General features: G+C 46.8%; 2 protein-coding genes and 2 non-coding genes across 4 annotated transcripts; all 4 read left to right on the forward strand.

The window, feature by feature from the left end:
• The first annotated feature begins 98 nt into the window (after positions 1–98).
• Positions 99–6,891, forward strand: rpl10 (ribosomal protein L10). The gene is made up of 6 exons (XM_056422673.1): positions 99–205; positions 741–799; positions 4,914–5,021; positions 6,177–6,315; positions 6,398–6,560; positions 6,712–6,891. The coding sequence occupies exons 1-6, from the start codon at positions 183–185 to the stop codon at positions 6,865–6,867; spliced, it is 648 nt and encodes a 215-aa protein (XP_056278648.1). The 5' UTR covers positions 99–182; the 3' UTR covers positions 6,868–6,891.
• On the forward strand, positions 4,661–4,791 carry LOC130200213 (small nucleolar RNA SNORA70). Its single transcript, XR_008832954.1, has one exon. It is a non-coding gene; the product is annotated as a small nucleolar RNA SNORA70 (small nucleolar RNA).
• Positions 5,819–5,949, forward strand: LOC130200214 (small nucleolar RNA SNORA70). Its single transcript, XR_008832955.1, has one exon. It is a non-coding gene; the product is annotated as a small nucleolar RNA SNORA70 (small nucleolar RNA).
• A 775-nt stretch (positions 6,892–7,666) lies between the features above and the next one.
• On the forward strand, positions 7,667–17,841 carry dnase1l1 (deoxyribonuclease I-like 1). The gene is made up of 9 exons (XM_056422672.1): positions 7,667–7,758; positions 11,829–11,987; positions 14,941–15,029; positions 15,104–15,190; positions 15,268–15,380; positions 15,448–15,560; positions 15,675–15,832; positions 17,373–17,469; positions 17,634–17,841. Exons 2-9 carry the CDS (start codon positions 11,838–11,840, stop codon positions 17,751–17,753), a joined length of 927 nt encoding a protein of 308 aa, XP_056278647.1. The 5' UTR covers positions 7,667–7,758; positions 11,829–11,837; the 3' UTR covers positions 17,754–17,841.
• Positions 17,842–27,545: the final 9,704 nt, after the last annotated feature.

The following is a 27,545-nucleotide window of genomic DNA, read 5'->3' on the forward strand; positions in this document are numbered from 1 at the left end:
GACACGAGCTTAACCGGAAGCGGAAGTGCGCTCGTCGTTCTTTCCGCCATTAGGTGAGTACGTGGTGGGAGCGACTCGTCTTCGGCTCTCCGTCAAATTGACTGATTTAAAGTTATTGAAAAGAACTATCTGCCTGGATTCCACGAAATAATCCACATTTTATTCCTTTATAGATCGCAACCATGGGCCGCCGACCAGCCCGCTGGTAAGTTGAGTCCGTTGTGAGAACACTTTGGTCCCGCTGGAGTAAAATGGCTCCTCGCACCATGTGCCCGGTGCTAACGCTCCTAGCATCGAGGCTTCAATGAGAACATTGTAGAAACGGAAAGCATGCGTCTGCTCCAGAGTCTGTAATGCAGTTAAAGCAAGACGTAGATAAAGACGCTTCTTCTCGGCGCCAACTTTATCTCGTTCGAGGCGCTGTAAGCTAGCGTGAGTTAGCATGGGGCGCTAACCCGTCCACTCGATGCGTTTGCTTTAAATACACTTTAGACAATGTGACCCGCCGTACTAGTGGCGTTGCAATGGTCACGTGGGTGCCTAACGCCAGGAACCTGTTGATGCGTATCAGCACTGAGCAGCGTGTTCACCGAGAGGCCTCGCCTGATGCTTGTGCTGTCGAGTCATGTTCAACGTATAGTAGCCAGCTGCGTTAGCAACGGGTATTGCTAACAATGCAAAGATGTAATGAGAGCTATCTGAAGTGTTCTCCGTGGTAACGTGTAACTCTGTCTCCATAGCTACCGCTACTGCAAGAACAAGCCCTACCCGAAGTCTCGCTTCTGCAGGGGTGTTCCCGGTAAGCTCCAGTTGCTGTGAGGATGACGTCAGGATAGCTTAAGCTGCTCTATACTGAGGATGACGTCAGGATAGCTTAAGCTGCTCTATACTGAGGATGACGTCAGGACAGCTTAAGCTGCTCTATATGAGGATGACGTCAGGATAGCTTAAGCTGCTCTATATGAGGATGACGTCAGGACAGCTTAAACTGCTCTATATGAGGATGACGTCAGGATAGCTTAAGCTGCTCTATACTGAGGATGACGTCAGGATAGCTTAAGCTGCTCTATACTGAGGATGACGTCAGGACAGCTTAAGCTGCTCTATACTGAGGATGACGTCAGGATAGCTTAAACTGCTCTATATGAGGATGACGTCAGGATAGCTTAAGCTGCTCTATACTGAGGATGACGTCAGGATAGCTTAAGCTGCTCTATACTGAGGATGACGTCAGGATAGCTTAAGCTGCTCTATACTGAGGATGACGTCAGGACAGCTTAAGCTGCTCTATATGAGGATGACGTCAGGACAGCTTAAACTGCTCTATATGAGGATGACGTCAGGATAGCTTAAACTGCTCTATACTGAGGATGACGTCAGGATAGCTTAAGCTGCTCTATACTGAGGATGACGTCAGGATAGCTTAAACTGCTCTATATGAGGATGACGTCAGGATAGCTTAAGCTGCTCTATACTGAGGATGACGTCAGGATAGCTTAAGCTGCTCTATACTGAGGATGACGTCAGGATAGCATAAGCTGCTCTTTATGAGGATGACGTCAGGATAGCTTAAACTGCTCTATATGAGGATGACGTCAGGATAGCTTAAACTGCTCTATATGAGGATGACGTCAGGATAGCTTAAGCTGCTCTATACTGAGGATGACGTCAGGATAGCTTAAGCTGCTCTATACTGAGGATGACGTCAGGACAGCTTAAGCTGCTCTATATGAGGATGACGTCAGGATAGCTTAAGCTGCTCTTTATGAGGATGACGTCAGGATAGCTTAAGCTGCTCTTTATGAGGATGACGTCAGGACAGCTTGAGCTGCTCTTTATGAGGATGACGTCAGGACAGCTTAAGCTGCTCTATACTGAGGATGACGTCAGGACAGCTTAAGCTGCTCTATATGAGGATGACGTCAGGATAGCTTAAGCTGCTCTATATGAGGATGACGTCAGGACAGCTTAAGCTGCTCTATATGAGGATGACGTCAGGATAGCTTAAGCTGCTCTATACTGAGGATGACGTCAGGACAGCTTGAGCTGCTCTATATGAGGATGACGTCAGGACAGCTTAAGCTGCTCTATACTGAGGATGACGTCAGGACAGCTTAAGCTGCTCTATACTGAGGATGACGTCAGGACAGCTTGAGCTGCTCTTTATGAGGATGACGTCAGGATAGCTTAAGCTGCTCTATACTGAGGATGACGTCAGGATAGCTTAAGCTGCTCTATATGAGGATGACGTCAGGATAGCTTAAGCTGCTCTATACTGAGGATGACGTCAGGACAGCTTGAGCTGCTCTATACTGAGGATGACGTCAGGATAGCTTAAGCTGCTCTATATGAGGATGACGTCAGGATAGCTTAAGCTGCTCTATACTGAGGATGACGTCAGGACAGCTTGAGCTGCTCTATACTGAGGATGACGTCAGGATAGCTTAAGCTGCTCTTTATGAGGATGACGTCAGGACAGCTTGAGCTGCTCTTTATGAGGATGACGTCAGGATAGCTTAAGCTGCTCTATATGAGGATGACGTCAGGATAGCTTAAGCTGCTCTATACTGAGGATGACGTCAGGATAGCTTAAGCTGCTCTTTATGAGGATGACGTCAGGATAGCTTAAGCTGCTCTATACTGAGGATGACGTCAGGACAGCTTAAGCTGCTCTATATGAGGATGACGTCAGGATAGCTTAAGCTGCTCTATATGAGGATGACGTCAGGACAGCTTAAGCTGCTCTATATGAGGATGACGTCAGGATAGCTTAAGCTGCTCTATACTGAGGATGACGTCAGGACAGCTTGAGCTGCTCTATATGAGGATGACGTCAGGACAGCTTAAGCTGCTCTATACTGAGGATGACGTCAGGACAGCTTAAGCTGCTCTATACTGAGGATGACGTCAGGACAGCTTGAGCTGCTCTATACTGAGGATGACGTCAGGACAGCTTAAGCTGCTCTATACTGAGGATGACGTCAGGACAGCTTGAGCTGCTCTTTATGAGGATGACGTCAGGATAGCTTAAGCTGCTCTATACTGAGGATGACGTCAGGATAGCTTAAGCTGCTCTATACTGAGGATGACGTCAGGACAGCTTAAGCTGCTCTATACTGAGGATGACGTCAGGATAGCTTGAGCTGCTCTATACTGAGGATGACGTCAGGACAGCTTAAGCTGCTCTATACTGAGGATGACGTCAGGACAGCTTAAGCTGCTCTATACTGAGGATGACGTCAGGACAGCTTGAGCTGCTCTTTATGAGGATGACGTCAGGATAGCTTAAGCTGCTCTATACTGAGGATGACGTCAGGATAGCTTAAGCTGCTCTATATGAGGATGACGTCAGGATAGCTTAAGCTGCTCTATACTGAGGATGACGTCAGGACAGCTTAAGCTGCTCTATATGAGGATGACGTCAGGACAGCTTAAGCTGCTCTATACTGAGGATGACGTCAGGACAGCTTAAGCTGCTCTATACTGAGGATGACGTCAGGACAGCTTGAGCTGCTCTATACTGAGGATGACGTCAGGACAGCTTAAGCTGCTCTATATGAGGATGACGTCAGGACAGCTTAAGCTGCTCTATACTGAGGATGACGTCAGGACAGCTTAAGCTGCTCTATACTGAGGATGACGTCAGGACAGCTTGAGCTGCTCTTTATGAGGATGACGTCAGGATAGCTTAAGCTGCTCTATACTGAGGATGACGTCAGGATAGCTTAAGCTGCTCTATATGAGGATGACGTCAGGATAGCTTAAGATGCTCTATACTGAGGATGACGTCAGGACAGCTTAAGCTGCTCTATATGAGGATGACGTCAGGACAGTTTAAGCTGCTCTTTATGAGGATGACGTCAGGATAGCTTAAGCTGCTCTTTATGAGGATGACGTCAGGACAGCTTAAGCTGCTCTATACTGAGGATGACGTCAGGATAGCTTAAGCTGCTCTTTATGAGGATGACGTCAGGACAGCTTAAGCTGCTCTATACTGAGGATGACGTCAGGATAGCTTAAGCTGCTCTATATGAGGATGACGTCAGGATAGCTTAAGCTGCTCTATACTGAGGATGACGTCAGGACAGCTTAAGCTGCTCTTTATGAGGATGACGTCAGGATAGCTTAAGCTGCTCTATACTGAGGATGACGTCAGGACAGCTTAAGCTGCTCTATACTGAGGATGACGTCAGGATAGCTTAAGCTGCTCTTTATGAGGATGACGTCAGGATAGCTTAAGCTGCTCTTTATGAGGATGACGTCAGGATAGCTTAAGCTGCTCTATATGAGGATGACGTCAGGATAGCTTAAGCTGCTCTTTATGAGGATGACGTCAGGACAGTTTAAGCTGCTCTATATGAGGATGACGTCAGGATAGCTTAAGCTGCTCTATATGAGGATGACGTCAGGATAGCTTAAACTGCTCTTTATGAGGATGACGTCAGGATAGCTTAAACTGCTCTATATGAGGATGACGTCAGGATAGCTTAAACTGCTCTTTATGAGGATGACGTCAGGATAGCTTAAGCTGCTCTATATGAGGATGACGTCAGGATAGCCGTCTGTTTGAGCACCTGAAACCGTTCCTGAAGTCTCCCAGTGTTCCTGTTTGGATGGCAGCCGTCTTGTTGCACCTTGCATTCAGGACAGAATCCTAACCTTGCAGCTTATTAAGCCGACCAGTTGCTCTGCGTGTGCTTCTGGTGACGATGGCTGCACACAGCGACTCAGTGGTTGTGTATGTGCTCAGCTGGGAGGTGCTGAGCGCTTTAAGGGACCACTGAGACAACGCGTCTATAGATAATCCGCTGGTATGGATGTCTCCGTCCACATGTTATATTAGTTATTCCATCAGATGTGCCTGTGATGACATCACTTCAAAGCTTTTACAATTGTTGTTTTTTGATGTGCAGATCCCAAGATCAGGATCTTTGACCTGGGCAGGAAGAAGGCCAAGGTAGATGAGTTCCCCCTGTGTGGCCACATGGTCTCTGATGAGTGTGAGCAGCTGTCTTCTGAAGGTGAAGAGCATGACGGAGCACATACACATTGAGGGTCAGGTATTGGGAACGAGCTCCTATATTGACAAACACTGTCACATGGTAATGCATCAGGTTGGATCTGAATGTCGCATTACTATATCAATTATAAGAACTGGTAGTTATGATTAATATCTTTTTGTAATTTCTAAGCACAAAAGATAATTTCCTCTGATTTACAGGCTGCGTGTCTTTTAAATCAGAATTCCACAGGAACAATATCAGCGTCTCTTACCAGCTCATCACATGTCCCGACAATGAGTTGTAGGAAAGAGAGCCGTGTTACACGGCGTCTTATTTGAAGATAATTTAATCTTATAAATAACCATCAAAGTTTATCGAGCTTCTCCCTGAGCAGGTAACGGGAAACTCCTTCTGGTGAACTGAGCTCAGGGAGACACCGCGCTGACGTGGTAGAGTTGTTTCTGGCTTTCTGCTGTGCCATGGATGCCCGTTGTAGGTGATGACGTGCATGCAGAGATGCCTTTCAGAAAAGAGTTATTACTGAGTTATGGCGTCTGAGCCGATGCTGAAGAATCGTGGAGGCCGTGGCTGTAGGTGTGTTCCTCAAACAACCGCAGGGACCTGCTCAATGTTGTCAGTCTGACCTGTCGCTTTAGACTTCACCAACCGAAGGACAGCAAAGCGCCACTTCTCATTTCATTGGTTCAGAAGTCGATGTAAGTTTGACGCCTTTACATCCAAGGAACGGGTTTCATTCGTAGGATTTGGGAGCAGTCTTTTTGATCCAGTATTATGTTGTCAAAGTAATCCTAACCTTGCAGCTTATTAAGCCGACCAGTTGCTCTGCGTGTGCTTCTGGTGACGATGGCTGCACACAGCGACTCAGTGGTTGTGTATGTGCTCAGCTGGGAGGTGCTGAGCGCTTTAAGGGACCACTGAGACAACGCGTCTAAAGATAATCCACTGGTATGGATGTTATACGAGATGACATCACTTCAAAGCTTTCACCACTTCTCTATTCATTTAGATTAAACAGTCTGTGCATTAGTTTGTTTAGTAAGCTTAGAGCTTCACTAGCATCTATACTGCATCTCTAGAAATGAGTCCGCCCTCAACACAGAGGGTAATGCTGGACTTGTACTGATGTCTGGTTCTGGTGCCCCCCCCATGCAGCGCTGGAAGCTGCTCGTATCTGTGCTAACAAGTACATGGTGAAGACCTGCGGTAAGGATGGCTTCCACATCCGCATGCGCCTGCATCCCTTCCACGTGATCCGCATCAACAAGATGTTGTCCTGCGCTGGAGCTGATAGGTGAGCGATGGTCACATGTCACGAGCGTGGAGGCGTGTGCTACCGGGTCGATGAATCATTCCTCGTCCCATCTGGTCCTCAGGCTTCAGACCGGGATGCGCGGCGCCTTCGGGAAGCCCCTGGGCACCGTGGCTCGTGTGCGCATCGGGCAGGTGATCATGTCTGTGCGCACCAAGGCGCAGAACAAGGAGCACGTGGTGGAGGCGCTGCGCCGAGCCAAGTTCAAGTTCCCCGGGCGCCAGAAGGTAACCTCCTCTCCGTCAGCTGGTGTCACTGCGTGTGCTTCTGGTGCCGATGGCTGCACACAGCGACTCAGTGGTTGTGTGCTCAGCTGGGAGGTGCTGAGCCAACGCGTCCTCTGGTTTCACTCAGGCTGACTCATTGTTCTCCCCTCAGATCCATATCTCCAAGAAATACGGCTTCACCAAGTTCAACGCCTCTGAGTTTGACGCCATGATGGCTGAGAAGCGCGTGATCTCTGACGGCTGTGGCGTGAAGTACATCCCCAGCAGGGGGCCGCTGGTCCGCTGGAAGGCGCTGCACGCCAACTAGAGGGAGAATAAAGAGTGAACAGACCATGGCTTCAGTGAGCTTTATTCACCCACAGACGGTTCCATATGTCACAACGGGTTTGTTAAATGTTTTATATGAAACGTATTAAAGATCCAAACTTCATGAAGCAGGATGTTCATCCTACCTGTGTCTTAACGAGCATCATCCAGGGCTCGGACTTCTTTACGGTCGAGAGCAAACATGTCACCAGGTAGCCGCTTTGGTTTAGTCCACTTTGCTCTACGGCGCCATGGCAGAGCCTCAGGATGCTGGTCTGGAGGTCTGGACCCGGCTCCATGGTCCTGGTCTCATTCAGCCTCTGGTGGTCTCGCTGTCGGTTGGGAGCAGCAGTGGTCCCAGTGATGACTCATCGTGCTGTGTTCCGATTGGTCCGTCTAGCTGAGGAACAGTAGCTCCACCCATCCTGGGAAAGGACTGAAGACCAAAACGCAACGGAGATGGTCCAGTTCAGATCATCACGACTTAACCTGGCCAAAAGGATGCGGGTAAACATGGCAATGGTTCTATGGTACCAGGTGGGTTCTGAGAGGCTCAGGAGGCCATACTGGTCTCTGTTATTAAAACATAATAATGGAAAGTGACTCCTGTGAAGAAGAGGACTCGGTGGACCAGAGGTACCAGTCAGCCAGAGATAACAAATATACTTACGTTTGTTTGGCTTCTTAGAATAAGATAAGCCCCTCCCACAGGAAACCAGCAGCAGCTCCACTTCCAGCAGAAGGAAGTGAAGCAACAGAGTTACTCCGAAAAGAGAAGGAGCTGCAACCAAGAGGTCTGTGTGTGTGTGACTAAGTGTTTGAGACAGAGCGAGAGAGTAGGAGAGAAAGAACACATGACTGACTGTTCACTGGCCGGAGCTCAGAGGAACAGGCGAGTGTAACGTTCAGTGTGTAGCTGATAGTGTAACGTTCAGTGTGTAGCCGATAGTGTAACGTTCAGTGTGTAGCCGATAGTGTAACGTTCAGTGTGTAGCTGATAGTGTAACGTTCAGTGTGTAGCTGAGAGTGTAATGTTCAGTGTGTAGCCGATAGTGTAACGTTCAGTGTGTAGCCGATAGTGTAACGTTCAGTGTGTAGCCGAGAGTGTAACGTTCAGTGTGTAGCCGAGAGTGTAACGTTCAGTGTGTAGCCGAGAGTGTAACGTTCAGTGTGTAGCTGAGAGTGTAACGTTCAGTGTGTAGCCGATAGTGTAACGTTCAGTGTGTAGCCGAGAGTGTAACGTTCAGTGTGTAGCTGAGAGTGTACCGTTCAGTGTGTAGCTGAGTGTAACGTTCAGTGTGTAGCTGATAGTGTAACGTTCAGTGTGTAGCTGAGAGTGTAACGTTCAGTGTGTAGCTGATAGTGTAACGTTCAGTGTGTAGCCGATAGTGTAACGTTCAGTGTGTAGCCGATAGTGTAACGTTCAGTGTGTAGCCGAGAGTGTAACGTTCAGTGTGTAGCTGAGAGTGTAACGTTCAGTGTGTAGCCGATAGTGTAACGTTCAGTGTGTAGCTGATAGTGTAACGTTCAGTGTGTAGCCGAGAGTGTAATGTTCAGTGTGTAGCTGAGAGTGTAACGTTCAGTGTGTAGCCGATAGTGTAACGTTCAGTGTGTAGCTGAGAGTGTAACGTTCAGTGTGTAGCCGATAGTGTAACGTTCAGTGTGTAGCCGAGAGTGTAACGTTCAGTGTGTAGCTGAGAGTGTAACGTTCAGTGTGTAGCTGAGTGTAACGTTCAGTGTGTAGCTGAGAGTGTAACGTTCAGTGTGTAGCTGAGAGTGTAACGTTCAGTGTGTAGCCGATAGTGTAACGTTCAGTGTGTAGCTGAGAGTGTAACGTTCAGTGTGTAGCTGAGAGTGTAACGTTAAGTGTGTAGCTGAGTGTAACGTTCAGTGTGTAGCTGAGAGTGTAACGTTCAGTGTGTAGCTGAGAGTAACGTTCAGTGTAGCGATAGTGTAACGTTCAGTGTGTAGCTGAGAGTGTAACGTTCAGTGTGTAGCTGAGAGTGTAACGTTCAGTGTGTAGCCGAGAGTGTAACGTTCAGTGTGTAGCTGAGAGTGTAACGTTCAGTGTGTAGCTGAGAGTGTAACGTTAAGTGTGTAGCTGAGTGTAACGTTCAGTGTGTAGCTGAGAGTGTAACGTTCAGTGTGTAGCTGAGAGTAACGTTCAGTGTAGCGATAGTGTAACGTTCAGTGTGTAGCTGAGAGTGTAACGTTCAGTGTGTAGCCGATAGTGTAACGTTCAGTGTGTAGCTCAGAGTGTAACGTTCAGTGTGTAGCTCAGAGTGTAACGTTCAGTGTGTAGCTGAGAGTGTAACGTTCAGTGTGTAGCTGAGAGTGTAACGTTCAGTGTGTAGCTGAGAGTGTAACGTTCAGTGTGTAGCTGAGAGTGTAACGTTCAGTGTGTAGCTGAGAGTGTAACGTTCAGTGTGTAGCCGAGAGTGTAACGTTCAGTGTGTAGCCGATAGTGTAACGTTCAGTGTGTAGCCGATAGTGTAACGTTCAGTGTGTAGCCGAGAGTGTAACGTTCAGTGTGTAGCCGAGAGTGTAACGTTCAGTGTGTAGCCGAGAGTGTAACGTTCAGTGTGTAGCTGAGAGTGTAACGTTCAGTGTGTAGCTGAGAGTGTAACGTTCAGTGTGTAGCTGAGAGTGTAACGTTCAGTGTGTAGCTGAGAGTGTAACGTTCAGTGTGTAGCTGAGAGTGTAACGTTCAGTGTGTAGCTGATAGTGTAACGTTCAGTGTGTAGCTAAGTGTAATGTTCAGTGTGTAGCTGAGAGTAACGTTCAGTGTGTAGCTGAGAGTGTAACGTTCAGTGTGTAACTGAGAGTGTAACGTTCAGTGTGTAACTGAGAGTGTAACGTTCAGTGTTTAGCTGATAGTGTAATGTTCAGTGTGTAGCTGAGAGTGTAACGTTCAGTGTGTAGTTGAGTGTAACGTTCAGTGTGTAACTGATAGTGTAACGTTCAGTGTGTAGCCGATAGTGTAACGTTCAGTGTGTAGCTGAGAGTGTAACGTTCAGTGTGTAGCTGAGAGTGTAACGTTCAGTGTGTAACTGAGTGTAACGTTCAGTGTGTAGCTGAGAGTGTAACGTTCAGTGTGTAGCCGAGAGTGTAATGTTCAGTGTGTAGCTGAGAGTGTAACGTTCAGTGTGTAGCCGATAGTGTAACGTTCAGTGTGTAGCTGAGAGTGTAACGTTCAGTGTGTAGCCGATAGTGTAACGTTCAGTGTGTAGCCGAGAGTGTAACGTTCAGTGTGTAGCTGAGAGTGTAACGTTCAGTGTGTAGCTGAGTGTAACGTTCAGTGTGTAGCTGAGAGTGTAACGTTCAGTGTGTAGCCGATAGTGTAACGTTCAGTGTGTAGCTGAGAGTGTAACGTTCAGTGTGTAGCTGAGAGTGTAACGTTCAGTGTGTAGCTGAGAGTGTAACGTTCGGTGTGTAGCGAGAGTGTAACGTTCAGTGTGTAGCTGAGAGTGTAGCGTCGGTGTGTAGCTGAGTGTAACGTTCAGTGTGTAGCTGAGAGTGTAACGTTCAGTGTGTAGCCGAGAGTGTAACGTTCAGTGTGTAGCCGAGAGTGTAACGTTCAGTGTGTAGCTGAGAGTGTAACGTTCAGTGTGTAGCCGATAGTGTAACATTCAGTGTGTAGCTGAGAGTGTAACGTTCAGTCTGTAGCTGAGAGTGTAACGTTCAGTGTGTAACTGAGTGTAACGTTCAGTGTGTAGCTGAGAGTGTAACGTTCAGTGTGTAGCTGAGAGTGTAACGTTCAGTGTGTAGCTGATAGTGTAACGTTCAGTGTGTAGCTAAGTGTAATGTTCAGTGTGTAGCTGAGAGTGTAACGTTCAGTGTGTAGCTGAGAGTGTAACGTTCAGTGTGTAACTGAGAGTGTAACGTTCAGTGTGTAACTGAGAGTGTAACGTTCAGTGTGTAGCCGAGAGTGTAACGTTCAGTGTGTAGCCGATAGTGTAACGTTCAGTGTGTAGCCGATAGTGTAACGTTCAGTGTGTAGCCGATAGTGTAATGTTCAGTGTGTAGCCGATAGTGTAACGGTCAGTGTGTAGCTGAGAGTGTAACGTTCAGTGTGTAGCTGAGAGTGTAACGTTCAGTGTGTAGCCGAGAGTGTAACGTTCAGTGTGTAGCCGAGAGTGTAACGTTCAGTGTGTAGCTGAGAGTGTAACGTTCAGTGTGTAGCTGAGAGTGTAACGTTCAGTGTGTAGCCGATAGTGTAACATTCAGTGTGTAGCTGAGAGTGTAACGTTCAGTCTGTAGCTGAGAGTGTAACGTTCAGTGTGTAACTGAGTGTAACGTTCAGTGTGTAGCTGAGAGTGTAACGTTCAGTGTGTAGCTGAGAGTGTAACGTTCAGTGTGTAGCTGAGAGTGTAACGTTCAGTGTGTAGCTGAGAGTGTAACGTTCAGTGTGTAGCTGAGAGTGTAACGTTCAGTGTGTAGCTGAGAGTGTAACGTTCAGTGTGTAGCTGAGAGTGTAACGTTCAGTGTGTAGCTGAGAGTGTAACGTTCAGTGTGTAGCTGAGTGTAACGTTCAGTGTGTAGCCGAGAGTGTAACGTTCAGTGTGTAGCTGAGAGTGTAACGTTCAGTGTCTAGCTGAGTGTAACGTTCAGTGTGTAGCTGAGTGTAACGTTCAGTGTGTAGCTGAGAGTGTAACGTTCAGTGTCTAGCTGAGTGTAACGTTCAGTGTGTAGCTGAGAGTGTAACGTTCAGTGTCTAGCTGAGTGTAACGTTCGGTGTCATTCAATCTGACGGTCGGCGGTTCGCTCCCCGGCTCCGCCCATGTCGATGTGTCCATGAGCAAGGCACTTAACCCCCAATTGCACCCTACGGTGTGAATGTTACTTCTTGCTGATGGAGAGGTGGAACATTAGCTCCTCCCACCAGGCTGTGAATGATGTCATTGAGGGGTCAGAAGGAGAGAGGAGTGCTCGACAAGGTCATTTATCTTCTCTCTGTTGCAGCTCTGTGCCATGCGGTCCTTCCTCCTCCTCCTCCTCACCTTCCTGCTGGCTGTGTGTGAGGTTCAACGAGCCTCAGCTTTTCGAATCTGTGCCTTCAACCTGCATCACTTTGGGGACTCCAAGTCAAAGAAGAGCGATGTGATGCACACCCTCACCAGGGTGAGACACCCTGAGAAGTTTACAATTCGTAATATTGGATGTAATAACTTATTTGAAATATTCTATCAACACAATCGGTGAAACTAAATAGGAACAAATTGGTCAGTATCCAGCGTTCTTAATCCAGGTCTGGGTAGTTTTAGTATCCAGCTCTCTTAATCCAGGTCTGGGTAGTTTTAGTATCCAGCTCTCTTAATCCAGGTCTGGGTAGTTTTAGTATCCAGCTCTCTTAATCCACGTCTGGGTAGTCTTAGTATCCAGCTCTCTTAATCCAGGTATGGGTAGTCTCAGTATCCAGCTCTCTTAATCCAGGTCTGGTAGTCTCAGTATCCAGCTCTCTTAATCCAGGTCTGGGTAGTTTTAGTATCCAGCTCTCTTAATCCAGGTCTGGGTAGTTTTAGTATCCAGCTCTCTTAATCCAGGTCTGGGTAGTTTTAGTATCCAGCTCTCTTAATCCAGGTCTGGGTAGTCTTAGTATCCAGCTCTCTTAATCCAGGTCTGGGTAGTCTTAGTATCCAGCTCTCTTAATCCAGGTCTGGGTAGTCTCAGTATCCAGCTCTCTTAATCCAGGTCTGGGTAGTCTTAGTATCCAGCTCTCTTAATCCAGGTCTGGGTAGTCTCAGTATCCTTTTCTCTTAATCCAGGTCTGGGTAGTCTCAGTATCCTTTTCTCTTAATCCAGGTCTGGGTAGTTTCAGTATCCAGCTCTCTTAATCCAGGTCTGGGTAGTCTCAGTATCCAGCTCTCTTAAACCAGGTCTGGGTAGTCTCAGTATCCAGCTCTCTTAATCCATGTCTGGGTAGTCTCAGTATCCAGCTCTCTTAATCCAGGTCTGGTAGTCTCAGTATCCAGCTCTCTTAATCCAGGTCTGGGTAGTCTTAGTTTCCAGCTCTCTTAATCCAGGTCTGGTAGTCTCAGTATCCAGCTCTCTTAATCCAGGTCTGGTAGTCTCAGTATCCAGCTCTCTTAATCCAGGTCTGGGTAGTCTCAGTATCCAGCGTTCTTAATCCAGGTCTAGTAGTCTCAGTATCCTTTCTCTTAATCCAGGTCTGGGTAGTCTCAGTATCCAGCTCTCTTAATCCAGGTCTGGTAGTCTCAGTATCCAGCTCTCTTAATCCAGGTCTGGTAGTCTCAGTATCCAGCTCTCTTAATCCAGGTCTGGGTAGTTTTAGTATCCAGCTCTCTTAATCCAGGTCTGGTAGTCTCAGTATCCAGCTCTCTTAATCCAGGTCTGGGTAGTCTTAGTATCCAGCGTTCTTAATCCAGGTCTGGGTAGTCTCAGTATCCAGCTCTCTTAATCCAGGTCTGGGTAGTTTTAGTATCCAGCTCTCTTAATCCAGGTCTGGGTAGTTTTAGTATCCAGCTCTCTTAATCCACGTCTGGGTAGTCTTAGTATCCAGCTCTCTTAATCCAGGTATGGGTAGTCTCAGTATCCAGCTCTCTTAATCCAGGTCTGGTAGTCTCAGTATCCAGCTCTCTTAATCCAGGTCTGGGTAGTTTTAGTATCCAGCTCTCTTAATCCAGGTCTGGGTAGTTTTAGTATCCAGCTCTCTTAATCCAGGTCTGGGTAGTTTTAGTATCCAGCTCTCTTAATCCAGGTCTGGGTAGTCTTAGTATCCAGCTCTCTTAATCCAGGTCTGGGTAGTCTTAGTATCCAGCTCTCTTAATCCAGGTCTGGGTAGTCTCAGTATCCAGCTCTCTTAATCCAGGTCTGGGTAGTCTTAGTATCCAGCTCTCTTAATCCAGGTCTGGGTAGTCTCAGTATCCTTTTCTCTTAATCCAGGTCTGGGTAGTCTCAGTATCCTTTTCTCTTAATCCAGGTCTGGGTAGTTTCAGTATCCAGCTCTCTTAATCCAGGTCTGGGTAGTCTCAGTATCCAGCTCTCTTAAACCAGGTCTGGGTAGTCTCAGTATCCAGCTCTCTTAATCCATGTCTGGGTAGTCTCAGTATCCAGCTCTCTTAATCCAGGTCTGGTAGTCTCAGTATCCAGCTCTCTTAATCCAGGTCTGGGTAGTCTTAGTTTCCAGCTCTCTTAATCCAGGTCTGGTAGTCTCAGTATCCAGCTCTCTTAATCCAGGTCTGGTAGTCTCAGTATCCAGCTCTCTTAATCCAGGTCTGGGTAGTCTCAGTATCCAGCGTTCTTAATCCAGGTCTAGTAGTCTCAGTATCCTTTCTCTTAATCCAGGTCTGGGTAGTCTCAGTATCCAGCTCTCTTAATCCAGGTCTGGTAGTCTCAGTATCCAGCTCTCTTAATCCAGGTCTGGTAGTCTCAGTATCCAGCTCTCTTAATCCAGGTCTGGGTAGTTTTAGTATCCAGCTCTCTTAATCCAGGTCTGGGTAGTCTCAGTATCCAGCGTTCTTAATCCAGGTCTGGGTAGTCTCAGTATCCAGCTCTCTTAATCCAGGTCTGGGTAATCTCAGTATCCAGCTCTCTTAATCCAGGTCTGGGTAGTCTCAGTATCCAGCTCTCTTAATCCAGGTCTGGGTAATCTCAGTATCCAGCTCTCTTAATCCAGGTCTGGGTAATCTCAGTATCCAGCTCTCTTAATCCAGGTCTGGGTAGTCTCAGTATCCAGCTCTCTTAATCCAGGTCTGGTAGTCTCAGTATCCAGCTCTCTTAATCCAGGTCTGGGTAGTCTTAGTATCCAGCTCTCTTAATCCAGGTCTGGTAGTCTCAGTATCCAGCTCTCTTAATCCAGGTCTGGGTAGTCTCAGTATCCAGCTCTCTTAATCCAGGTCTGGTAGTCTCAGTATCCAGCTCTCTTAATCCAGGTCTGGGTAGTCTTAGTATCCAGCTCTCTTAATCCAGGTCTGGTAGTCTCAGTATCCAGCTCTCTTAATCCAGGTCTGGTAGTCTCAGTATCCAGCTCTCTTAATCCAGGTCTGGGTAGTTTTACTCCATGGTATCCACACATCTTCCTACTCTCAATGCAACACTTACTTCATTCTTCCAGATTATCGCTCGCTGTGATGTGTGTTTGCTCCAAGAAGTGAGAGACGCACAAGGGAACGCTGTACCACTGCTGCTCCGCCAGCTGAACAGGTGTCACACACACACACACACACACACACACACACAGAGCAGCGGACTCAGGGCGCTGTGTCTCGACCTTTCAGGTACGACCCTGAACACGACTACGCTGCAGTGGCCAGTGAGCGGCTGGGCCGGACCTCCTACCAGGAGCAGTACGTGTTTGTTTACAGGTGAGCTCCTGTTCCTCTTGAACGCCTCGCCACCTTGTTGTCCAGGCAGCTCACAGGAAGCATGTGAACGTGTGCAGGACGGACACGGCGACGCTCACCGGCCGGTATCAATACCCAGACGACCGGCTGGGAGATGTGGACGCTTTCTCCAGAGAGCCTTTCGTTGTCCGCTTCAAAGCCCCCCAGACAGGTCAGCTCCGGCCCCCAGGACCCTCTGGTCACGAGCTGTTCACATCAACATCCTCTCGTGTCTTCAGATATACGGGAGTTTGTGCTCATCCCTCAGCACACCACGCCAGCCAACGCCACCAGAGAGCTGGACGCCCTGTACGACGTGCTGCAGCATGTGAAGGCCATGTGGACCACTCCGGTAAACGTTGTGCTGAATGCCAACGGCTCCGACACTATCATCTAAATAACAGTTAAAGTTCAGCCAATTATCATTTTGTAACCTCACAACACATGTTATTGTGTGTGTGTGCAGAATGTGATGCTTCTCGGGGACTTCAACGCTGATTGTGCCTACCTCGCTAAGAAGAACCGGAAGAACGTGCGCCTGATTACAGGGAAGAGCCTCTATTGGCTCATTCCAGAAAAGACGGACACCACTGTGCGGTCGAGCACCTCCTGCACCTACGACAGGTGAGACTCATTTAGTCTCAGGACCACATCGTCAAGGTAACGTGGAGAGGTTTCAGTCGTGATGTCAATGCATCTCTGTGTTCTCGAGGTGAAATGAGCATGCTAACCAGCTAGCTGTAATACCACGTGTACCCTGAGAGGCGATAGTGAGTCACTGTCGTGTCCTTGAGAGCCGGTGGTACTTCCATCCCACGTCTCCCAACTGTCGGCCCTCGCTCGACCCTTTGGAGCTGCGGTCCAAGAGTCCTTTTTGCTCAGGAAGGTTCTAACGGATGAAAAGACCCAGAAGTATGGTAGTCGCTGCCACGAGAAGTGCTGGACGAATTCTCTAATGGAAAGGAGCTTCGATGCTTCCTGACTGATTATGATCTGCATATAAAGAAGATATGAGAATTTGTCACACGAATAATGATTCAGTCCGATTGAACCTGAACAATGAGACGGAGCTTTCTCTCTGTGACAATCCCTTGGTTTCACTTTTATATTCTCCTTTCATTTATATTCCAAACTCGTTAATAAAGTAATACTTTCCACCAGGTTGTTTATGTTGTGATGACGCAACACTGTAAGAACAAAGTTTCTCAGGATCTTTTTTGTGTCCATCTCCTGAACTTTGTACTTGCCGCCTGCCGTCTCCTCACAACGACGTCGTTTCATGATGTTTTCCACACCGGTCAAGGAAAAGTGGTTAGGAAAGAACGTTATCTTATTTCATCCCTGAGGAGGCACGAGAGCACAGGTTTAATATATGATCCACGTGAACATGCTGTAAACACAACTCAAACATAAGATTCAGAGTTTCATTCCTGAAACCTGAAGGCTTTTCATTTCTACTGTGCCGACTTCATTCCCTCTGAACCAGGGACATAGAATCTGAGAACAGAAGCTCCCGCTTGGGATTGTTCTTCGAACCAGCATGAACCCTTGTGGTTGCAGAGATCCACACTTTCTGTTTGCGTATCTCAAGCGGAGGCCTAAATATTCGGTTTGTATTTCAATGAAAACATGTTTCCTTGTTTCCTCTCTCCTCGCATGGTTTCCTTGCGTCTCCCTGGTGGGAGGGACTGAGACGCAAGGACAAGAGTGAAGGAAACGGGGATTAGGAGACTTGGGATGCCTCTAATCTTGATTTGTGAGGTGCCCTGTACTTGCATTGAGCTTTTCTCCTCTTCCAACCACTCAAAGCCGCTCAACACGACTTGACCTGGTTCTCCCTGTCACACCCAGTCGTGACAGAAGGAACGGCACTGAAGGTCCGGGCTTCGGTCCCACTGCACACCAGAAGGACACGGATCACATCCCTGTCCCAGGACCTCACAAGTGTCTTGCCCAAGGACACGTTGACGTCGGCCGGTGGAGTCGGGGATCGAACCCTCGATCCTCTGATTGAAGGACGACCCTGCTCACCACTGAGCCCCCAATTTAGGCATCTACATTGAAAATCTGCCGTTTTAAACATGCCGTCATCTTTTGATTGAGAACAAATGAGAAAACATTGGTAGCATGTATATTATGGTCTGTCCTGTCTGTGATTCAACAGGATTGTGGTGCATGGGGAACGGTTTGCCAGGGCAGTTGTGCCCCTTTCAGCCAGAGCCTTTAACTTCCAGCTGGAATACCGACTCTCAGAGGACCAGGTAACTCACTCTGGTTTTTACAATCTCCACGAGAGATGACCAAGGCACGTGCAAATGACCCGGTCGTACAACATGTCAACCATACATCTGACTCAAATATGCAAATGAACCCAATCGGAGCCCGGCTCTCTCCCGATGTGCTGAGGTTGCTTCTTTCCTTCCAGGCGCTGGAGGTCAGTGACCACTACCCGGTGGAGGTCCTGCTGAAAGACAGCGCACACACAGCCTCCTTCCAAGATTCAAGATGTTTTATTTGTCACATACACACACAGGGTGTGCAGTGAAATGAAAGTGGCAATGCTCAGCAGGAATGTGCAAGGGCAACAAGTACACACTATTTACAAATAAAAAACAACACAATATTTACAGTAAGTGTGTGTGTGTGTGTGTGTGTGTGCCTAAGAGGGGCAGTTGTGTGGGTCTATGTGGGGGTCCTGGTGAGGTCGGAGTTCACAATCCTGATGGCCTGAGGAAAGAAACTCCGTCTCAGTCTCTCTGTTCTTGCAGCGTGACTACGGAGGCGCCTGCCTGACCGCAGCAGCTGAAACAGTCTGTTGTTGGGGTGGTGAGGATCCTTCATGATCCTGCCGGCTCTGGTTCTGCACCTCCTGGTGTACAAGTCCTGCAGGGTGGGAGTGTAGTTCCAATAGTGCGCTCAGCCGAACGCACTACTCTCTGCAGAGCCTTCCTGTCCTGAGCGGAGCAGTTGCCAAACCAGGCTGTGATGCTTCCTGTCAGGACGCTCTCTACAGCTCCAGAGTAGAAGGACTGAAGGATCCTCTGGGAAACTTTAAATTTCCTCAGCTGCCTGAGGTGGTAGAGGCGCTGCCTTGCCTTTCTCACCAGAGTGTCTGTGTTTGTTGACCATGTCAGATCCTCGGTGATGTGGACTCCCAGGTATTTATACCGCTCACCCTCTCCACAGTAGTCCCGTTAATCCCCAGTGGTGAGTACGTCCTCTGTTGTTGTACCTTCCTAAAGTCCACAATCAGCTCCTTAGTTTTGGTGACATTCATGATGAGGCTGTTGTCCGTCTCCAGAGTGACAGATCAGCAACTACCTCCAGGTAGTCCTTCTCGTGGTTGTCGGAGATCAGGCCCACCACCACTGTGTCATCCGCAAACTTGATGATGGTGTTGAGCTGAACCTGGCCACACAGTCATGTGTGTACAGGGAGTACAGTAGGGGCTGAGGACGCAACCCTGGGGATCCTGTGTTCAGGGTGAGGGATTTGAGGTGTGTCTGCCCACCCTGACCACCTGTGGCCTGGCGGTCAGGAAGTCCAGGATCCAAGCACACAGGGGTGTTCAGTCCCAGCTCAATCAGCTTGCCGCCAGTCTGGAGGGACTATGGTGTTGAAAGCTGAACTATAATCAATGAACAGTAGTCTCACATAGCCCCCTCTGGCTGTCCAGATGAGAGAGTGTGGTGTGCAGTACCTGGGAGACAGCATCATCCGTGGATCTGTTTGGGCGATAAGCAAACTGCAGCGGGTCCATGGAGGAAGGGAGGAAGGCGCAGATGTAGTCCTTTATCAGCCTCTCAAAGCATTTCATGACCACCGAGGTGAGGGCCACGGTCGGTAGTCATTCATACATGCTGGAGAAGCATTCTTGGGCACAGGGACAATAGTGGATCTCTTGAAGCAGGCGGGACCACGGACTCAGCCAGGAGAGGTTGAATATTGTGGTGAACACTGGAGCTAGCTGGTTAGCACAGGTCTTCAGTACTCGCCCAGATATGCCATCTGGACCTGCAGCTTTCCTGGTGTTCACCCTCAACAGAGCCCTCCTCACACTGTGCTCGGTCACAGAGAGTGTGTGTTCATCCCCAGCGGTAGAACTCACCTCGGCTACGCTTAACGGTGTTGTTGTTAGCCGAGCTAGCGCTGTTGTTGCTAGCCTCAAACCGTGCATAAAATGAGTTCAGGTCGTCCGCTAGGGATGCGTCGGCACTCACCATTGCGCGGGTCTGCTCGGTAGTTTGTGATAGTCCGTAGCCCCTGCCATAGGCGCCTGGTGTCGCGCTGCTCCATCTGTGATTCCACTCTGTCTCGGTACCTCCTTTTGGCGTTCTTCACCGCCTTCCTCAGTCCATAGACCGCTGCCTTGTACTCGTCCATGTTGCGGATACAAGACCGGAGTTATAGGCAGCAGTGCAGGCGTTCACAGCTTCACGGATGGATCTATCAACCCACGGCTTTTGATTAGGAAAGACCCTAACTTTTACCGTGGGGACGATGGTGTCCGTTAGCGTTGCTATGAGGCTCATAGCCACTTCCGTAAACTCGCTGACGTCACTGGAACTGGATTGGATCATGTCCCAGTCGACAATACTCAGAGCGTCCTGTAGCTCAGCCTCTGATTGGTCAGACCACCGCATTACGTTCCTCGTCACTACCGCTTCCCGCGCGATCCTTTGTTTATACTCCGGAAGCAGAAAAATGGCGGCATGGTCTGATTTCCTAACGGAGGGAGAGAGACAGCCTTATAGCCTCTCTTGAATGGCGTATAGCAGTGGTCCAACGTTCTTTCCCCTCTGGTAGCACACGTAATGTGCTGGTGAAAGTTCGGCATGACTTTTTTTAGGTTTGCCTTGTTAAAGTCCCAGCCACCACCACAGCCGCGTCGGGATACTTGTTCTGATGCCGACATAACACATCATGTAGGTCCGATAGTGCTACGTCGGTGTCCGCTTGTGGTGGAATGTAGACGGCTGTGGTGATGACCGAGCTGAACTCCCGGGGAAGGTAGAATGGACGGCATGAGATCGTCAGATGTTCCAGGTTCGGCGAGCAGGAACGAGAAAGAGTCTTAATGTTCTTGGGATCGCACCACATGTTGTTCGTCATGAAGCAGACCCCTCCACCCTTAGATTTACCAGACTCTTCCGTTCTGTCTGCACGGAAAACAGAGAAGGACTCGGTTGGACATATGGCTCGATCCGGCACCAGCGGGGTCAGCCAAGTTTCCGTCAGACAAAAGATGTTACAATCCCGCATGTCCCGTTGGAATCTGATCCTTGCCCTAAAATCATCCATCTTATTTTCCATGCTGCCACTCCCCTTTCTTTGCTCCTACTCAGCCACTTTGGCTTCCAGATGTTCACATGCTAGTTATTATTAGCAGTCTCAGTCTCAGGACATCCTACGAGAGGCGTTCCTCAATCATTTTATTAATCCCCATCGTGTGGTTAGCAACTTTCCAAATATCACTGATTAGATTCCACAGGAATGGGTCTCCATGTTGGGTTCAGGGTCAGGAAAATCTACAGAAAATTAGACAACTGTTGATATTTACCATGTAGATCACACTAATAACCTCATGTGTATCTGCGTAGGGCGTTTGTAGGATTTAAAGAAAGGAGGGCTAAGCCCAAAGGGGAGTGGCATATACGGTATGTTCGCACGCCCCGCATATCCATTGTTTCATATCCATTGATTCATATCCATTGTTTCATATCCATTGATTCATATCCATTCTTTCATATCCATTGATTCATATCCATTGATTCATATCCATTGTTTCATATCCATTGATTCATATCCATTGTTTCATATCCATTGATTCATATCCATTGTTTCATATCCATTGTTTCATATCCATTGATTCATATCCATTGATTCATATCCATTGTTTCATATCCATTGATTCATATCCATTGTTTCATATCCATTGATTCATATCCATTGTTTCATATCCATTGTTTGAGGTCATAGATTGGTCCAATCAGAAAGTGATTCTGCACTCAGTCTATGAGAACACAAGAGACCGACTTTCAGGGTCACAGTGATATTTGATGCTCGCTGAGATAAAGATGAACGAGTTCAGTGTCAAATATACATTCAAGAGACACTTGAGAATAAAGAAGGAACATTCTGTCTCATAATCACAAACCATGACGTGTGTTTTGTTTGTCCGCTCATCCTCTCTTTCTTCTATCCTCTTTTTCAAATTGTATTGTATTGTTTGGAGCAAAGAGTTCTTTTCTAAAGTTCTCTTTTCTCTTTCTTCCCAAAATGATCACTTTTACATTTTGCACCAAAGAAACGCTTACATTGTGTAACATCTTACATTGTGTAACATCTTACATTGTGTAGCATCTTACATTGTGTAGCATCTTACATTGTGTAACATCTTACATTGTGTAACATCTTACATTGTGTAGCATCTTACATTGTGTAGCATCTTACATTGTGTAACATCTTACATTGTGTAGCATCTTACATTGTGTAACATCTTACATTGTGTAACATCTTACATTGTGTAGCATCTTACATTGTGTAACATCTTACATTGTGTAGCATCTTACATTGTGTAACATCTTACATTGTGTAACATCTTACATTGTGTAGCATCTTACATTGTGTAACATCTTACATTGTGTAACATCTTACATTGTGTAACATCTTACATTGTGTAGCATCTTACATTGTGTAACATCTTACATTGTGTAACATCTTACATTGTGGAACATCTTACATTGTGTAGCATCTTACATTGTGTAACATCTTACATTGTGTAGCATATTACATTGTGTAGCATCTTACATTGTGTAGCATCTTACATTGTGTAGCATATTACATTGTGTAGCATCTTACATTGTGTAGCATCTTACATTGTGTAGCATCTTACATTGTGTAACATCTTACATTGTGTAACATCTTACATTGTGTAACATCTTACATTGTGTAGCATCTTACATTGTGTAGCATATTACATTGTGTAACATCTTACATTGTGTAGCATCTTACATTGTGTAGCATCTTACATTGTGGAACATCTTACATTGTGTAGCATCTTACATTGTGGAACATCTTACATTGTGTAGCATCTTACATTGTGTAACATCTTACATTGTGTAGCATCTTACATTGTGTAGCATCTTACATTGTGTAGCATCTTACATTGTGTAGCATCATCTCACTCTTCCGGTAAGCTCTGGTTGCTCAGCAGCGAGCATGACTTCTTCTTCTCTCCCTCCCGCTCCCTCTTGCTCAGTGTGTCTCATGTATAGTTATCCCCCTGCCTCCCTTAATGATAACGATACATGCAACAAGTGTAGTTTATTTGCTAGGTTGGAGGCAGGTCTAAGTGGGTTAGATGCACGGCTCCGCGCTATCGAAGCTCAGACAGCTATGCTAGTTAGCCCGCCCTCTCCCGTAGTCGGCGCGGAGCTACAGTCAGCTGCTAGCTGTTCCCCGGCGGTAACCGTGCAGCCGGATGGTTGGGTAACTGTTCCAGGAGTCGTAAGTCTACACAGAAGCCCGCTGTGCACCAACCACTTCACGTTTCCAACCAGTTTTCCCTGCTCAGCGACACGCTGAGGAACACACCCTGGTTATCGGGAGCTCTATAGTCAGGAACGTGAAAATAGCGAAGCCGCGGACCAGAGTCGTGTGGCTCCCGGGGGCCAGAGCGGGCGACGTGGAGTCTTGTTTGAAGCTGCTGGCTAAGGACAAGCGGAGATACAGTCAGATTGTAATACACGCCGGTGGTAATGACGCCCGAGCCCGCCGCTCGGAAGTCACTAAAATTAATGTGGAATCGGTGTGTGCTTATGCCAAGACGTTGTCGGACACCGTAATTTTCTCTGGCCCTCTCCCAAATTTGCAGACAGACGAATTGTATAGCCGAATGTCGTCTTTCAACCGCTGGCTGTCGAGGTGGTGCCCAGCGAATAATGTGGGCTACGTAGACAACTGGAAGACTTTCTGGGGAAAACCTGATCTGATGAGGAGAGACGGCATTCATCCCACGTTGGACGGAGCGCGTCTCATTTCTGCGAATATGACCAAGTTGATCACCGGACTTAATCCATGACAACCCAGGGTTCAGATCAGGAACCGGGAGCAGAGTTGTAGTTTAATACCCTTCTCTGCTCTTCCATTCGAGCAGTTACCCACCCTTGACTTTAGAGTAGAGACTGTGTCTGTCCCACGGCCACTTCAATTAAATAAATCAAAAGTAAGCAGAAGAGGAGTCGTACACAATAACCTTATACAAGTTAACACAATTATTTCAGCAGTGCAACAAAATAGGTCTATTAAATGTGGTCTCCTAAATATTCGATCTCTGTCATCTAAAGCTGTGTTACTAAATGATTTAATATCAGATAATCACATTGATTTATGTTGCCTAACTGAAACCTGGCTGAGCCATGAAGAATATGTCTGCCTAAATGAATTGACTCCTCCAAGTCATATTAATACTCACATTCCTCGAGGAGGTGGAGTAGCAGCCATCTTTGAATCGAGCCTATTAATTAATCCTCAACCAAAATTACACTACACATCATTTGAAAGCCTTGTTCTTAGTCTCATCCAACCTGGAAAACACTACAGCCAATTCTATTTGTGATTCTGTACCGGCCACCAGGTCCATATTCAGAGTTTATATCTGAATTCTCAGAATTTATATCTAGTTTGGTTCTTAAAACCGATAAAGTTATTATTGTAGGAGATTTTAATATCCATGTGGATGTTGATAATGATTGCCTTAGTGCTGCATTCATCTCCTTGTTGGACTCGATTGGCTTCTGCCAGAGAACAGAAACCCACTCACAGCTTTGGCCACACGCTTGATCTTGTTCTTACTTATGTCGTTGACATTGAGCATTTGAACGTCTTCCCACAGAATCCTCTTCTGTCAGACCACAACCTCATAACTTTTGAATTTATACACCGGAGTGTACTCCGTTAGTCAAAAGTTTCTACACCAGATGTCTAACTGACAGTGCTGTAGCTAAATTTAAAGAAGCGATTCCTTCTGTATTTGATTCGATACCACGTCTCAATATAACAGAGGACTCCTGGTCTAACTTTAGTCCGTCCCAGATTGAGCATCTTGTTGACAGTGCCACAGGCTCTCTGAGAATGACACTGGACTCGATAGCCCCTCTGAAGAAGAAGACAGTGAGGAAGAGGAGGTTTGCTCCCTGGTATAACCCTCAGACCCGCAAACTGAAGAAAACGTCACGAAAGCTTGAACGCATATGGCGTTCAACTAATCTCGAAGAATCCCGCTTAGTTTGGCGAGATAGTCTTAAAACATATAAGAAGGCCCTCCGTAATGCCAGAGCAGCCTATTACTCATCAGTAATAGAAAAAAATAAGAACAACCCCAGGTTTCTCTTCAGCACTGTAGCCAGGCTGACAGAGAGTCACAGCTCTGTGGAGCCGAGCATTCCTATAAACCTTAGTGGTAATGACTTTATGAACTTCTTTAATGAAAAGATTTTAACTATTAGGGACAAGATTAATATTCTCTTGCCCATAACCAGTGCCAATCTGTCCTCAAGTGGAATGGCCTTGGAAACCGCTGTATGCCCTGGTGTATATTTGGAGGGCTTTTCTCCCATCAACCGTGACCAATTATCTTCAATGGTTTCTACTTCGAACACGTCTACCTGTCTCTTGGACCCCATCCCGACGAGGCTGCTTAAAGACGTTTTGCCTTTAATTGGCGGCTCTCTATTAGATATTATCAATGTGTCTCTGCTAACAGGCCACGTACCACACTCCTTCAAGGTGGCTGTTATTAAACCTCTCCTGAAGAAGCCGCTCTGGATCCAGAGGTGTTGGCTAACTACAGACCGATCTCTAACCTCCCCTTCCCCTCCAAGATCCTTGAGAAAGTGGTCGCAAATCAGTTGTGCGACTTTCTACATCATAATAGTTTATTTGAGAAATTTCAATCAGGATTTAGAAAACACCACAGCACCGAGACGGCACTGGTGAAAATTATAAATGACCTCTTAATGGCAGCAGATAAAGGACTCCTCTGTCCTGGTCTTGTTAGACCTTAGTGCTGATAGAGGACTCCTCTCTGTACTGGTCTAGTTAGACCTTAGTCCTGATAGAGGACTCATCTCTGTACTGGTCTTGTTAGACCTTAGTGCTGATAAAGGACTCCTCTCTGTCCTGGTCTTGTTAGACCTTAGTGCTGATAAAGGACTCCTCTCTGTACTGGTCTTGTTAGACCTTAGTGCTGATAAAGGACTCCTCTCTGTCCTGGTCTTGTTAGACCTTAGTGCTGATAGAGGACTCCTCTCTGTCCTGGTCTTGTTAGACCTTAGTGCTGCATTCGACACCATTGACCATGACATCCTGTTACAGAGACTGGAGCAGTCGATTGGCATTTCAGGCACGGCACTAATTTGGTTTAAATCCTACTTATCAGATCGATCTCAGTTTGTATTTGTAAACGATGACGCCTCGATAACCACCAACGTTAATCACGGAGTTCCACAAGGTTCTGTGCTTGGACCAATTTTATTTACCTTATACATGCTTCCTTTGGGCAATATTATCAGGAAACACTCCATAAACTTTCATTGTTATGCAGATGATACTCAACTATATTTATCGATAAAACCAGAGGAGAGCAACCAACTCGGTAAAATTCAAGCATGTCTTAAAGACATAAAAACATGGATGACCTGCAACTTCTTGATGTTAAACTCAGACAAAACCGAAGTAATTTTAATCGGCCCTGAGCACCTCAGAGATCAATTATCTGGTGATGTGGATTCTGTAGACGGCATTGCCTAGCATCCAACACCACTGTAAAGAATCTTGGCGTTATCTTTGATCGGGACTTGTCCTTTAACTCCACGTAAAGCAAATCTCAAAGACTGCATTCTTTCATCTACGTAATATTTCAAAAATCAGGCACATCTTGTCTCAAAAAGATGCAGAAAATTTGGTTCACGTTCGTTACTTCGAGACTGGATTACTGCAACTCCTTATTATCAGGCTGCTCTAATAAGTCTCTTAGGTCCCTCCAGTTGATCCAGAATGCTGCAGCTCGTGTTCTCACTAAAACTAAGAAAAGAGATCACATCACTCCTGCACTAGCTGCTCTGCACTGGCTCCCAGTAAAATCAAGAATCACTTTTAAAATTCTTCTCTTAACCTACAAAGCCTTGATTGGTGATGCACCATCATATCTTAAGGAGCTTGTAGTACCATATTGCCCCACTAGAGAGCTACGCTCACTAAATGCGGGACTACTTGTAGTTCCTAGAGTCTTAAAAAGTAGAATGGGAGCCAGAGCCTTTAGTTATCAAGCTCATCTTTTATGGAACCAGCTTCCAATTTCAGTCCGGGAGGCAGACACAGTCACCTCGTTTAAGATTAGACTTAAGACCTTCCTCTTTGACAGAGCTTATAGTTAGGGCTGAATCAGGTTCACCTGGTCCAGCCCCTTGAGACGCTGCTATAGGCTTATAGCTGCCGGGGGACGTTTTAGGATGCACTGAGTACCTCTCTCCTCTTTTTTCTCTCCTTAAGGATGAATTTTCATCTCTCAATCACACGTTACTAACTCTGCTTTCTCCCCGGAGTCCTTTTGACTTCACGTCTCATGGGGTCATCGGACCCTATGAGACGGCATAGATCCTATCTGCCTGATGGATCATCGAGGTCTGGGTCGTGGAATTCCTGCTCCTGACTACGCCACTGTCCTGTTGAGACTCCGCCCACTGTTGAGACTCCGCCCACTCCTCGTCCCCACCGCCATCTGCCTGATAGATCGTGGAGGTCTCCATCGTGGAATATGCCTACTATGAACTATTCATACACTCTGTCATATTCATTGAATGTATTTTAACTCTAAATCTGTCCTTCTGGACACATGACATCTATTGTTCTGTCCATCCTGGAGAGGGATCCTCCTCTGTTCTCTCCTCAAGGGTTCTGACCTTTTTTCCCCCGGAAGGGTTATTTGGGAGTTTTTCCTGGTCCGATGTGAGGTTTTGGGGCAGGGATGTCTATGTGTACAGATTGTAAAGCACTCCCAGACAAATTTGTAATTTGTGAAATTGGGCTAAACAAATAAACTGAATTGAATTTAATTGAATCTTACATTGTGTAACATCTTACATTGTGTAGCATCTTACATTGTGTAACATCTTACATTGTGTCGCATCTTACATTGTGTCGCATCTTACATTGTGTAACATCTTACATTGTGTAACATCTTACATTGTGTAGCATCTTACATTGTGTAGCATCTTACATTGTGTAACATCTTACATTGTGTAGCATCTTACATTGTGAAGAAACACACTCCTCA

Source organism: Pseudoliparis swirei, chromosome 9 (assembly GCF_029220125.1).
Source record: "Pseudoliparis swirei isolate HS2019 ecotype Mariana Trench chromosome 9, NWPU_hadal_v1, whole genome shotgun sequence".
NCBI classification, from domain to species: domain Eukaryota; kingdom Metazoa; phylum Chordata; class Actinopteri; order Perciformes; family Liparidae; genus Pseudoliparis; species Pseudoliparis swirei.

Coding starts and splice junctions, on each gene's coding strand:
- dnase1l1 (XM_056422672.1), top strand. CDS start 11,838: ATGCGGTCCTTCCTCCTCCTCCTCCTCACCTTCCTGCTGGCTGTGTGT. Junction 15,191..15,267: donor CAGTACGTGTTTGTTTACAG/GTGAGCTCCTGT, acceptor GAACGTGTGCAG/GACGGACACGGCGACGCTCA. Junction 15,381..15,447: donor CTTCAAAGCCCCCCAGACAG/GTCAGCTCCGGC, acceptor TCGTGTCTTCAG/ATATACGGGAGTTTGTGCTC.
- rpl10 (XM_056422673.1), top strand. CDS start 183: ATGGGCCGCCGACCAGCCCGCTG. Junction 206..740: donor GGCCGCCGACCAGCCCGCTG/GTAAGTTGAGTC, acceptor CTGTCTCCATAG/CTACCGCTACTGCAAGAACA. Junction 6,561..6,711: donor AGTTCCCCGGGCGCCAGAAG/GTAACCTCCTCT, acceptor TTCTCCCCTCAG/ATCCATATCTCCAAGAAATA.